Source organism: Paramisgurnus dabryanus, chromosome 10, assembly GCF_030506205.2.
Source record: "Paramisgurnus dabryanus chromosome 10, PD_genome_1.1, whole genome shotgun sequence".
Lineage (NCBI taxonomy): Eukaryota > Metazoa > Chordata > Actinopteri > Cypriniformes > Cobitidae > Paramisgurnus > Paramisgurnus dabryanus.
Window position 1 is genome coordinate 22,994,347 of NC_133346.1, and position 12,986 is coordinate 23,007,332.

Here is a 12,986-nt window from a genome sequence, read left to right on the forward strand (position 1 = left end):
AATTGTCTCTTGAAACTCAGCAGCAATTAAATCCACTTATAGTTCAACAAGGAGACACAAATATTCTAGAAAAGGGATTTCAAAAACTAAGGAAATCCTCCAGAATCACATTGTAGGTTTGAACAGCATGCTCCATCTCTAACCATTTCCTACTTTATTTTAGGCCTTCCTTCCTCCCAGGTGTAATCCTTTAAAATAAAAGTCTCTTCCCCTACAATAGGGTTTCAACCTAAAAGTCCTCAAAATTAACCACATAAAGGATGTTTTAGATAAGGCAAACAAACTCAAACACCACCAGCTTAAATAAACAGTGAACTTAAATTAAGGCCTGAAACACAAATAAAATCATATATATGCATTAACAAAATTATGCTTTTTTTAAACACCAGAAAAGCAAAAATATGCATAATATTTTTTGTGGGCCTTAATAATGTAGCAAGGCTACAAGTTTAGTTTGTCAACTTTAAACAACTCCCAATCAGTCAGGTTTTAAGAATTTAGTCACTCCCTCAATTGACCTAGTTTTTATTATTATTAATAATGCTAATGCTTAGCACTCCTATGCTAAGCATAGATACTCCTATGAAAGCAACAGTTGTGATTGCAGAATCAAGAAAAGATGATAGGTTTTAAGCGGGTCAATTCCTGAAAATAAAAACAACCCAGTAAAAATGAAAATAGCAGCTTACTTATTGTAGCTGGACCTAGAGCTGAGGTCAGCTCACTCAATGCAGGGGCTCATTTCCCAATCGGAAGTCTGCAGCCTCCATAGGTCGCATTTGTAGGCTGCATACGTCATGAAGAACGTCTTATTTTAGAATATTAACATTTTTCAAGTTGACAATTATTCTTATTCATTCGTATATTGTTGTAACATGCTTATGACTTGCGAATGTAATACTCATTTAACTTAAATACACCAGGCGTGTAATGACGTATGCAGCCTGCATATGCGACCTAAGGAGGCTGCTTTCTAATTGAGAAACGGCACACACTCTCCTCATTCATGGATTTACTCACACTCGTTTTTTGTATGTCCATCACATTTTGTCCTTTCTCGTTTCTTGTCACAGCGAACGCGAACTTTTTCCACACATCAGATTTAAAATCCGCGTTTCCTTTGCTTCCGCCATTGTTGCTCCACTTGTAGAGAGGCATCAGACAGAGTGGCACGCATGGGATTATGGGAATTGTAGTTCCCGCGTCCATCCACTCGCTGCACTTGGGTGGAAAAAAACTACACGTGTTGCCCGGAAGACCCAATGTTTTACCGAATCACGTGACCACGGTTGCACCGCGAAAATTTTATACCGCAATACCACGAAATTTATAATACCGTTACATCCCTACGTCGTAATGTTGTTAACGGTCTATAGCCACACTTCACATTTAAGCTTACGTAATTTAAAACAACGCTTACTTACCTTTAAAATAGCTGAAGACGGCGTGTACGAACATAAACTTCCTTAAAACAGTGTCCTGTAGATTTGTAAATTCCACCTCGCCCTCTAATCTCTGAGTTTGAGCCAGTCTGTGTTTGCATGAAGATGAAGCAGGCGGTGCTGGTTCGTTCTAAATGTTCTAATATCCATATTTTACACGATCCATAAAATGCCGCGAAAAAACACGTTGCTAGTATCAAGTCACAAATATGCTAAAGCCTTATGACGCATGAGACCCGGCAATACAACCAATCTGAGAAACTGGTCTATTTTAATAAAAAAACATATATCAACAATTTTTTTCCTCATTTGATTACATTAAAAGTCATAAAACATTCAATGTTTAACTTATTTTAATTAATCTTGATATATATTAAATTAATAAAAAACTTTGTAGGGGGGCACAACAACCTGTTTGGGGGGGCACTGCCCGCGAATGCCCCCCCTTGACGCCGGCCCTGCGCTTACCGTTTTCCCTTTATTCATTGCGTCAAGGCTGTCTGTTGCGATGAGTTCATCGCGTGAGTTCATATTGCAATAACGATGAAAATTCGATGTATCGTTCAGCCCTAACGTCAACACAGTTGAATGAGTGAATAAGTTGTTTGAGCGATAGATATTATCTATGTATGCCGCATATACTTGGCCCTGAAGAGACCACAGCACAGCTACTTTCCTCCAAAACTCGTAACGTTTATACTCCCAAAAAAATCCACGCAGTTCATGTATGCATTGTGCAAAACTAGACTTGGCAGTTATGTATCTGAAACGGCTGAATGTAGCATCTATTTACAGTACATTTGTGAAAGAGGAAAAGAGTGGAGGCGGGACTAATTTGCATATTCATATCACACACAAAATTAATCAGATATTGTCTTTCTCTGCATTTTTTGTTTCTCACAGCAACTTTTCAACTGCCAGTTGCTGCAGCATTTGAGTCTACCGGACAACGATCTAACGGTCCTGCCACCGGGCGTGGCAAACCTCATCAATCTCAGGGAGCTGGACATCAGCAAGAACAGTAAGCAAAACGACTGATTCATCTCCCCTTTCTTTTTCCTCTTTGGAGTCTGGTTACACTATCAGTCCACCTAAAACACAACCAGAGGCATCCTGATATCTACTTGTACTCACTGACCCCTTATCCACTGTAATACAATTCAGCTCCGCGAGATGAACGTTTCCAATTTCACTCGGCAGCACAAATATGGCGTTTTTCCAAGCTTTGTTTCAGCGCGTCCTAGTTTATAAACCACTTGCTTTAACGTGTTGGTCGTTGATTTTGCATTTTATAATCTGGCTTCTTGTGGTCTGGGATGCTTTTTCAACAGTATCAAGAGGGGTTCCCATCTTTTCTGGGCTCTTATTGTCTACTACTTTATTATTTAGTCCAAGTCATTCATTTCAAAAACATTTCTATTAAACAAAATGTATATGTTGGCAGAATTAGAGTATTTTGGCTATATTTTCTTACATCTTCCAACATTCCCTTTCTGCTGTTTTTCATCTTGTTTTGTTTATAACCGTTATTTAACTTTTTGCATAAAATCGTTTCGCTATTCTAAAATTTCCATGCAAAGTCAGCGTGTATAATGATGGATTCTCACTAAAAGTAAAACAGGAAACTCTAAAAAGAAATACTATTGCTTTACTGTTGCTGAGATGTTGCGTCATGCTCACAGCTGATTGGTCTGTTGCCAGTGTATATTTCTAGGTGAGGTGCAACTGCCTTAACTCCAGTGCAGACGATGTCTATCTATGGCGAGACATTGGTCGCATCCTGTGAAGACACTATCTTTAGCTCTGTTGCAATAAGCTGTGAGCTTTATTCAAGTTATTTGTGTGTTTCACACGATGGATGCTAGTTGTATAATGCATGATAGTGCTGCCTGTATAGGGCACTTAAAATGAAGATGCTTTTGTGTAGGTTGTAGACAGCAAGGTGGTTCACTCTGGTTTGGAAGAGAGCGGCTAAATGCATGCTAACTGATAAACAGCATTTAATACAAGAATTGTGAAGTCTGGATTCTGGAATCTGATGTGCTTAATACAATTTAATCTATGTCCAGTAATCCAGTAAACTTGCACATACACACAGAGTATTTTGCAGCATCTGATAATTAACGCCACATATTGACAAGCACAGATGTGCACAGGAAGTCTTCCTGAGTTTGACTTTCTTTCACATTGTGCAAGTAATGTTTTGATGCCCAGAGTTATTCACACCATGTTTCTAATAAACAGCCTTTGTTTACTTTTGAGAAAGAACATGAATGTGGCAGTGATGATATGCAGGTGCTTGAGCGGTTCCTGTTTAACAGCTGTTCCTCATAGTGCCTGTAAATGTATGCTAAGGATGCTGCTGCTTTTCATACATTTTACTGATAAATCCTAAGATGTTGAGGTGTTTTTTTAGGTAAGGTAATGCATATGTTTCTGGGCTAAAAGGTTTTAACTGAAATATGCACACTGGACAGCACCACCATGACTCTGACATCTCTGACATTTCAGTATCACAGACTCAACTGCATAAAATATTTGTATATAATTTGCATATATTTTATATTTGCATATAATTTAATATTTGTACCCAACCTGTTTCCAGTGAGTACTATTTATAATATTCTTTAAAAATATGTATATTACAAGATTAACTGCTCACACTACACTTCAAGTAATACCTGGGAATGCATTTTGTTTTAAAAAACTTTTAATGCTCTTGTCCAACTTGTGGTATGTACGTGTATGCAACTACTCATAATTAATGAAGTAATGGAAAATGAATGGTGTTTGTGTATTGTCTGACTGCATTTTACTCTCACACAGTCACATTATTGTTCTTCAATAAGTGGTCCGGCTGATTTATGTAGTTAATGTAGTGCATGTCATTTTAACCAATTGTATTCGTTGATTATAATAGAGTTTTCAGTCTAGATCACAATCAGGCCCACTGGGACATACATGTTGTATTCTATAGATAGTGAATGTATTAATCATGCTAAACAGGGTAGAGAAGCCAATAGCTTCAAATTACCCATATTATCCCAAGATGCACTGTACTACAGCATCATATGAACCTTTGTCACGTGATTAGTTCATCTTTATCTTGCTCAGCATTTATTTAGTTTGTGTACGTCACCTCAAAACCACACAAAATGTGTTTGCAGGTTAACGTCTCTTTTAACTGTCACTCCCTCCCTTCCTCACAGGCTGCATGTTTGTTTTAGCTCAGCATTTAGCTGGAAGTGAAGCAAAAAGCCAAAGTGGGTTCAAAATAAACTTTGGAGTGCAGTCGTCCCGCTGCGCAGGGGCTCACCTGTTTTTAGTGTGCACATTGATAAAATTCATATCTGAAGCAGGAAATCTTAACATAACTTTAATGTCACACTCCAGCTCTTGTGGTTAATGGGACAGGAAATATGCAGGCTAGCGTTCACACATGTGCTGTCTACATATTGTTAGGTGTTTTTGTTGCTTTTTCAAATAATTATATATTTCATTTTAATAATTTGGTGCAAATCGTCATGCACTACAAGATATTACAGGCAATAACAATTAGGGATGCTACGATTAATGATGCAATAGTTTTATTATTAACCACGCTTTAAAAAGTCATGGTTATCATAAAGTAATCATTAAGGCTCTGATACACCGCGTGATTCAGTTTTACGTATGCACGCACACACAAACCAGATCCACGAACCACTGAGAGGTCCGTGCAGCATTAAAAACCTCCTGGCAAGCAACGGCTCGCGGATCAAGCCCGTGTGAGGTGCTGGTGGTCTGACTGACTACAATTAATTGCATTCAATTATTTTAACACGATAATAAATATAAGAATTAATACCAAAGCGTTATTACTGACAGTCTGATTGATTTATGTTTAAAGGGACAATCCAGTTTAATCCATTGAATCGAATGAGACCATAAGAATCGCGCTAAAAAATAACTAAAGAGTTTCTATATTTTTCCTATTTAAAACTTGACCCTTCATTATTTACATCGTGTACTAAGACTGGCGTAAAATTAAAAGTTGTGATTTTCTTGGCATATATGGCTAGGAACTATACTCTCATTTCGGCGTAATAATCAAGGACTTTGCTGCCGTAACATGGCTGCAGGAGGCACAATGATATAACGCAGTGCCATAAAATAGTCCCCTGCTTTTGAAAGTTATCAAGGGGACTATTTTCGGGCAGTGTGTAATATCATTGCGCCTGCTGCAGCCATGTTAAGGCAGCATAAATCTTTGGTTATTTTTTAGCGCGATGCTAATGGTCTAATCAGATTCAATGGATTATGCTAAGCTATGCTAAAAGTGGTGCCGCCAGACCCGGGGATCAGCTGAATGGATTCCAAAACAGTGAAAAACAAATGTTTAAGTCTAGGGGAGCTGGAAAATGAGCATATTCAAAAAAAAAAAGTGGAGTGTCTCTTTAATATTAAACTGCACCTGTTAAAATGACTCTCAGTTCCAGGTCCAGGATGACCCTGTGTTGTTTTTTATTGTGAGCGGTTGTCATAATTTTTAGTAAAACGTCAGACAAACAGAAAATAAACATAATTTCTCAGGTCACGTGTAAAATTAGATTTATTAAAAAGATCATTCAATTTAATATATATGGTCTGTATTTATTTATTTATTCAAAAGGCAGCTATACTATACGAGTCAAAAGCCAGCTGGATTGTTTTACAATGTTTCTAATTTCTCTACTCAGGTTCAGAAGATTTGTAGAAAAAATACACAAACTGAAAATACAAAAGAATATATATAAGTGTGTTCATGTGATTTTATACATTTAATGTTGTAAAATTAATGAATGCATAATAATCGTACGCTCGCATTATTCATCAGACTATAACTACAAGTAGAATTTTACATAAGCTCAAAGATGAGTTTTAACTGAAACAATTCTTGACTACAGGGAGACGTTAAAATATGTTTTTCAGGAGAGATAAGAGTAGAAGCAAACCATAAAAACCTTTAGAAAATGAAATATTTTTTTGTTTGACATTCAGGCATCCAAGAGTTTCCTGAAAATATCAAGAACTGCAAAGTCCTGGCAATAGTAGAAGCAAGTGTGAACCCAATATCCAAGTAAGTACACGAGATGTTAGAGATGAACTTTGTGTGCCTGCTTGTCTCCGGTGATGTCATGGAACCACTGTCATGTCCCCACAGGCTCCCAGAAGGTTTCACACAGCTGCTCAGTCTGACCCAGCTCTACCTGAACGATGCCTTCCTCGAGTTCCTGCCAGCCAGCTTCGGCAGGTCAGACACACACTCGCACACGGTGTCATTAACACAGGTTGAACCCTTAGCGAACAAGATAATCCCAGCTTTTGTTTCAGCTCAGACAGTGTCTCGATACATAATCAGATGAAGTTTGTACAACAAACACGGTTTCTCTCCTAAACATTCTGGACCGACAAGCTTTGAAGAATGCTGCATAATGAAAATTCATGCAATTTCTATAAAGGATCATGCATTAGTATGTGCATATGCTGTACAGCATGCATGTGATGTTTATTGAGGGATAGGCACACGCTTGCACGTTGCTTGGTTACTCTCATCTGTTTCATACCATCAGCCGGTCACATGAGGACACACGCAGGATGAATTTATTCATTAACGTCCTGGATGCTGTAAACGATTTCACAGTGTACGGTTTTTCTCTCTCTCTGTTTATCAGACTGACCAAACTGCAGATCCTGGAGCTGCGGGAGAATCAGCTAAAGATGTTGCCAAAGTAGGTCCTGCATCTGGATTTTTTTGAATTTGTGAAATATTAAAATTTGATCTGCACTGCTGCAGGGCTTCTGATAAAACACAGTATGATTCAGAAAAGCTTCTTTCTCTCTTTGCACGGTGGCTTTGTATCATTTAGTCTTATGTAAGAAGCACCTGAGTGACATGTAGCGACAGGTTGTATAAGCGTTTCTGACTCCGGAGGCAATATTGCATCATACACGGACTTGTTTGTTTGCATTTGCATATAATACCACAGAACGGGAAAGAAATGGGATGGGCAGGTTGTGATATATCTGTGCCGCCCACTTTTTAGTCGTGCGTCACGTGTCAAGTGTGCTTAATGTAAAGTTCCCACATGAACCTGGTTTACCAACATGATTCAGCACTATATGTCTGATCCAAGCCCAAACAAGCTGGATTCAAACCAAATGAGTGAAATGTCTCAATATATCCTTATTTAATAGCTTTTTACCTAACCGTTCACACTAAATATTTACATTCCAAACCTATTTTTGTTCAAAACACAAAAGGAAATAACTGAATGAATATCCGGTTGAGTTGGAATTGAATACTGACACTATGAAATACTTCACATTCTGCGGTTGTTGAGTATTATTACTCATGCCACAATATCATACTTATGGGATGGGTTCTTTTTGATTTGGTAATCACCCGCAACCATCTAGCATTTAGTAACACATGCTTGGACTTTGGTTCTGCATCAGGAAGTTTACCGGGAAGACATGATAAACGTACCTCGCATGCATCGCTTACTTATTTACTATTATTCTACTTTATTGTTTAACTGTATTGCTCTCGCATGAGATCCAGTCCTTGGCGGTCCTGCTCGGAGGTTCATTGTATGGCGTGTTTTCACGATGTGCATGTCTGTCATACTAATGAGATGTGGATTGCTCAGCACTCTGGAAGTTTCCGAATTGGCAAGCTTCAACTCAACCGGCCCTCCCTCCAAGATGAACCCCTCATATGGCTTTAATAAAAAATAATTTCTTCATGCATCTAGCTGCAAAATTCAGTCTGGTTTCAGCATTTTTTACAAAATTCTATGGAGCATAATTCATTGTGACTTTCACTAGTTTCTTGTGCTTGCAGTGTGACTATAGACTGACATTCATCTATGCGCAAGTCCTTCTGTATTGCTTATTGATGGAGCAAGAGGTCATGGGTTCGAAACACATTCTGATAAAAGATGTATGCCAAATGCATAAATGAAAATGTAATGTCAGTTGAAAGCACTGATTTACATCCCACCCTAAACCAAATCTACTTGAGTAGTTCATGTTAGTGTTCATAAGTTTTTAGAAATAAATAAAAATTGTGTAACTGTAGAACTACATGACATAGATTCACGGAGCCTTAGATCTAAAGCTTTTTATTATTTTATGACAGGATATGAATAATAGTATAAAATATTAAATCTTTAAAGACAGACTGGTAGGACCAGATTGTTGTGAAATCATTAATTTCGCTAACTTTATTATCAAGATAATGACTAGGTAAGTCAGTTTTTCGTAAAGCACAATGTGACGCTAATCTCATCACAGTGTTTTGGAAAAGACATGCTGTGACATGTTGAGCCGTGTGACGCTTGCGACGGCCAAACAGGTTTGAATCAGGTTTGCATCACTTTCATGAATCCTGTTTCATTCACTCATTCATTATGTTCGGTCCTCTTTTAATTCCCTCGCTGTTAACAATAGTGGTAAAAGGCTAAAAATAAACTAGTAAATTAATTTTTAGAAACACCCAACCAATCCCTTTTTTAAAATTCAATATGTATACGTGTTAAAGTCACACTGTGGTGAACATGTGGTGTTTTTAATTTGCTTTTAGACAAAGCATTTGTAAATGTATCATTCAACATCATTGCTGAGTATTTTATCCAAAGACATCTCATTCCTACAGTTTGAAAGTTTTGGTTTGCTAGGTCACACACACATAACCAATCGCATCATCACATTTGAACTCACACATGCTGCTGAACTCCCATGCAGTGTGTGATAGTCTAACCTGCTAACATCAGTGTTAAAAACGGTTAGTAAGGAAAACGTGCAGTCCACATATGCATTGTGAAACTGGACTTGTCTCTGAAACTACCGAAATTAGCATCTATTTACACGTACGAAAGGATGGAGGCGGGGACTAATTCGCATATTTATATCTATGGTCCAAGTTGAGTAGTGGGGGACTAATTTACATATTTATATATCTGAGTATACTAATTGAGGAAACCACATTACATTTACATTTTAAGCATTTACATTCAAGCAGTTTAAAGCATGTTAATGTCATAGGAAAAACTTCTACATGTGCTATTATGATACTTAAAGATTAGTTTTAAGTCATACAGTTATCGGCTATAGGTAGACTTTAAACTTAAATAAAATACAATGTAAATAAAATTTAATTTAAATGTGAGCACCTAGTTTCACATTTCGATAGAGACACAGTTTGTTTTAGATAATTCATAGAATTAAGATCCGATCTATGAGAGCTCCACGGCTTTAAACTCCGTAGTTTGAACTTCAGTTGAACAATAAGTCCTCTGAGAATATAGTTGGACAATAGTTTAATAAAGTGTTTTATTGGCACTGGCTTTGTCAAATTGGGTTTTGAAGTCTAATGGTGTTTTAAAACAGCCAATGAAAAGTAGATTAGCAGTTACTGCCCCAGTCAATAAATATCTTTGTCGGCCTTTTATTTTCCAACGGGGAGTCATTGTGGGCTCACTTTAAAATGAAAAGTTACGTTGCTGCATATTAGGCAATGCCCGTCAAGCGTGCAGTTCATAAAGTCCCTCAAAACCGATGATCATGCAGACATGCGTTTGTGTCCAAAGCTTTAATGTGCTTAATCCAGGGTTAATACTGTTGGTAACATGCATGTGTTTGTGTTTGCAGGAGCATGCATAAGCTCACGCAGCTGGAGCGCTTGGATCTGGGGAGCAATGAGTTCACTGAAGTGGTGAGTCGCACCTGCCTCTTTCAGGTGTCGCATGCAGCGGCACAGTCTTTTTTTGAACAGCGCTTGCATCACAGCTTTAAGTGCAGCCAGGTGTCAGATTGATGGACAGTGAATACAGACGCTAATATGCATCTGCCTCCTCTAATGGTATTCATTAGAGCGATGACGGATTTCCTGTCTTGAGAACGGGAGCTTGAATTTCGCTTTCTCTCTCTTTCTCGCTCTAGCCTGAGGTTTTGGAGCAGCTCAGTGGAATCAGAGAGCTGTGGATGGATGGAAACAAATTGACGTTTTTACCAGGGGTGAGTCTTCTGTTTTGCATCATTCGTAACTATCTATTGACAGAAATGCAATATAATATACGTAAAACTATTAGGGGTGTGACAAGACACTTACTCCACGAGACAAGACACAAGATTGGGTTCACGAGACGAGATTTTTACACTTTTTAAGAAATCCTCAATTATAAAATATATGAATGGAAAATATTTTATAGACCTTTATTTAACTGAAAATCACATACATTTAAAATGCTTCAAGTATGGAGATCATCAATGACAATGCGAAATCACCATAGACTGTAAAAAAAAGAAGGACGACGCCTATTCGCTCTTTTCCATTGGTGAAAAGGGAAGCCGCCAGTGTCCTGATACGGCGCTGACATCTTGAGTCTCGAGTCTGCGCAGTAGCGATTTCGGGACAAGTCCTGGGCAGTAGTGAGCAAGAAGTAAAGCTGTGAAATCAAGGCCCCGCCCTCGCTGGGGGGCGATCGAGACGTTTTGCCTACACTTTTCAGTGCTTGTATGGCACACTTGGGAATCAAAACAAAAACTCAAACTTAGGAAGATATAAGAAAATAAATATCTATAATATATAGATATATATCAGAGAAGTATATAAGTTATATAATTTATATAATTATATAAAGGTTTTGATCCACTTCAAATGATGACTAGTATTAAATATTAAAAGTGTCGTAGGATGTAGAACTGTATTGTACATTTTACTTTTATATAAATAGGATCAAAACCTTTATATTAATAGACACTGTTTTTGATACTAATTGACACAGGGGTTTTAATGCATATAAACATTCATGACAAAAAGCCTGCGAATGAGAATGAAGCAAAGATCACAGTGCGCCTCATTATTTGTGCTGAAGCAATGATCGTTCACCGACTTAATAAAACTGTACACGATGTGCAAGTTTTGCGAGTGAGAAACCCAAGATAATAAGCAAACTTAATCTACGAATACATTACACGTCCTATCCAGATGTCGCTTTTAGTTACAGGACCTTTAAGGGATATGTGAACACAAGCACAGATTTCAGAAAATTACTGTCAGTCTAAAGGAAACGAAACCAAACGATCCCGGGACAAATCCCGGACACATTATCTATGTACCTTCCGCAATCTATGTGTGAAAATGGCTAAGGCTGGTTGAGCTTTTAGTTACAAGTATTTGTTAAGACTAAAACCAGACAAGCATTACATATTAAACATGACCTCCGGTTGAAATCTGTCTCCTGAGCATTCTTCCAGGAAAGCTGAATCCTTCTCTAGACTGCCAGATTCATTTAAATAGGTCATAATTAAGCCATTAACAAACCGCTGAGTACAAACCAACAGTAATTGTGGGCCTACTGGCTTGGATTCGGATTAAAGCACCCATTGGATTCAGGACACCCTCTTGAACAAGAATGCAAAATCTGCTAAAACTCCGAATGGCCTGAATATCAGGATGGCACAATGACCTCGTTCCCTGGGAACTGTGGGACCAGCTTACCACATGCACAGCGTGTCCTCCTTGCACAAGGCCAGATGTCCATATGTTTCTCTTTTTTGAGAATTAAATTTCTCTCTGGTTATTTGCGGTTTTGATTAAGCTTCTTATGCCGTACCCATGAGAACAGCTAGCACTGGCAGTGATTAATCAACAGAAGGGTTTGTCACAGAGTCATACGCAGGCTCAGATTGTGGTTTAGGGAGATAGCTTTTAATTGGTCATCACCTAAAGTTCAAGATTCTTATGTCATGTGCCTCAAGATTAATGCCTTCTTGTTGACCACTTGAAATTCAAGAATAAATCATATTTCTTAATTCACATGCGGACAAATTCATTCTCAATACACATGCGGACAAAGCTTTTTACTGATCTTGCTTTCAGGAAAGGACAACTTTGTTTTGCTACTGTACTATTACTTACTACTGGTTTTGTATTGATCCTGTGCTAAAAAATTGGAGTCATTTGCCTAGTACTTTATCTGGATAGACAAGGTCGGCGGTAACACGTTGTTGGTGATCTTATTACTGGCCTAGTTAGATTTCTGAGTGCTCTTAGATTTGTTTCTTTGGAAAGGAGCTAGTAAAGAATAGCGGATGTTGAGGAATAAGAGATCATGGCTACAGTTTGCACTTAAGTCTGAAAGATGGATCTGACCAGTTCACGCCTTCGGCTTTCGGACATTTATCTTGACCAAATACCTCCCTTTCTTCAAATCCTGCTTATCAGTATCTGCTCCAGGACTGCTTTCCATCATTCTTTCCTAATTCCTAGAAAGTGTCACATTCTAAAATCTACTGTAAAGGTAAAATCTCACGACAGGATGATGCAAACGGAGCAATTCATCTGCAAATTAAATTTGTTACGCTCCCTCATCTTTCTTTGTCATCTAAGACACAAAAGTGTTGAAGAATGTTCACACATACAGTAACCAGATGCTGCCGAACTAAATTACCATGTTATTTGTCAATCGGACCTGTGCACTATGCTAAATTAATGCTTAAAATAAATTTAAGATAAGG

The 12,986-nt window shown here is 38.0% G+C and overlaps 1 protein-coding gene across 2 annotated transcripts in view; it reads left to right on the top strand.

Annotated features, from left to right (window-relative positions):
* Nucleotides 1-12,986, top strand: part of erbin (erbb2 interacting protein) — a 95,706-nt gene that overhangs the window by 48,425 nt on the left and 34,295 nt on the right. For both annotated transcript variants that reach the window (XM_065290254.1, XM_065290255.1), the window contains exons 3-8: nucleotides 2,346-2,463; nucleotides 6,462-6,540; nucleotides 6,625-6,714; nucleotides 7,136-7,192; nucleotides 10,116-10,179; nucleotides 10,407-10,481. In XM_065290254.1, coding sequence (XP_065146326.1) covers nucleotides 2,346-2,463; nucleotides 6,462-6,540; nucleotides 6,625-6,714; nucleotides 7,136-7,192; nucleotides 10,116-10,179; nucleotides 10,407-10,481 — 483 coding nt within the window. The remainder of the gene's footprint in view (nucleotides 1-2,345; nucleotides 2,464-6,461; nucleotides 6,541-6,624; nucleotides 6,715-7,135; nucleotides 7,193-10,115; nucleotides 10,180-10,406; nucleotides 10,482-12,986) is intronic.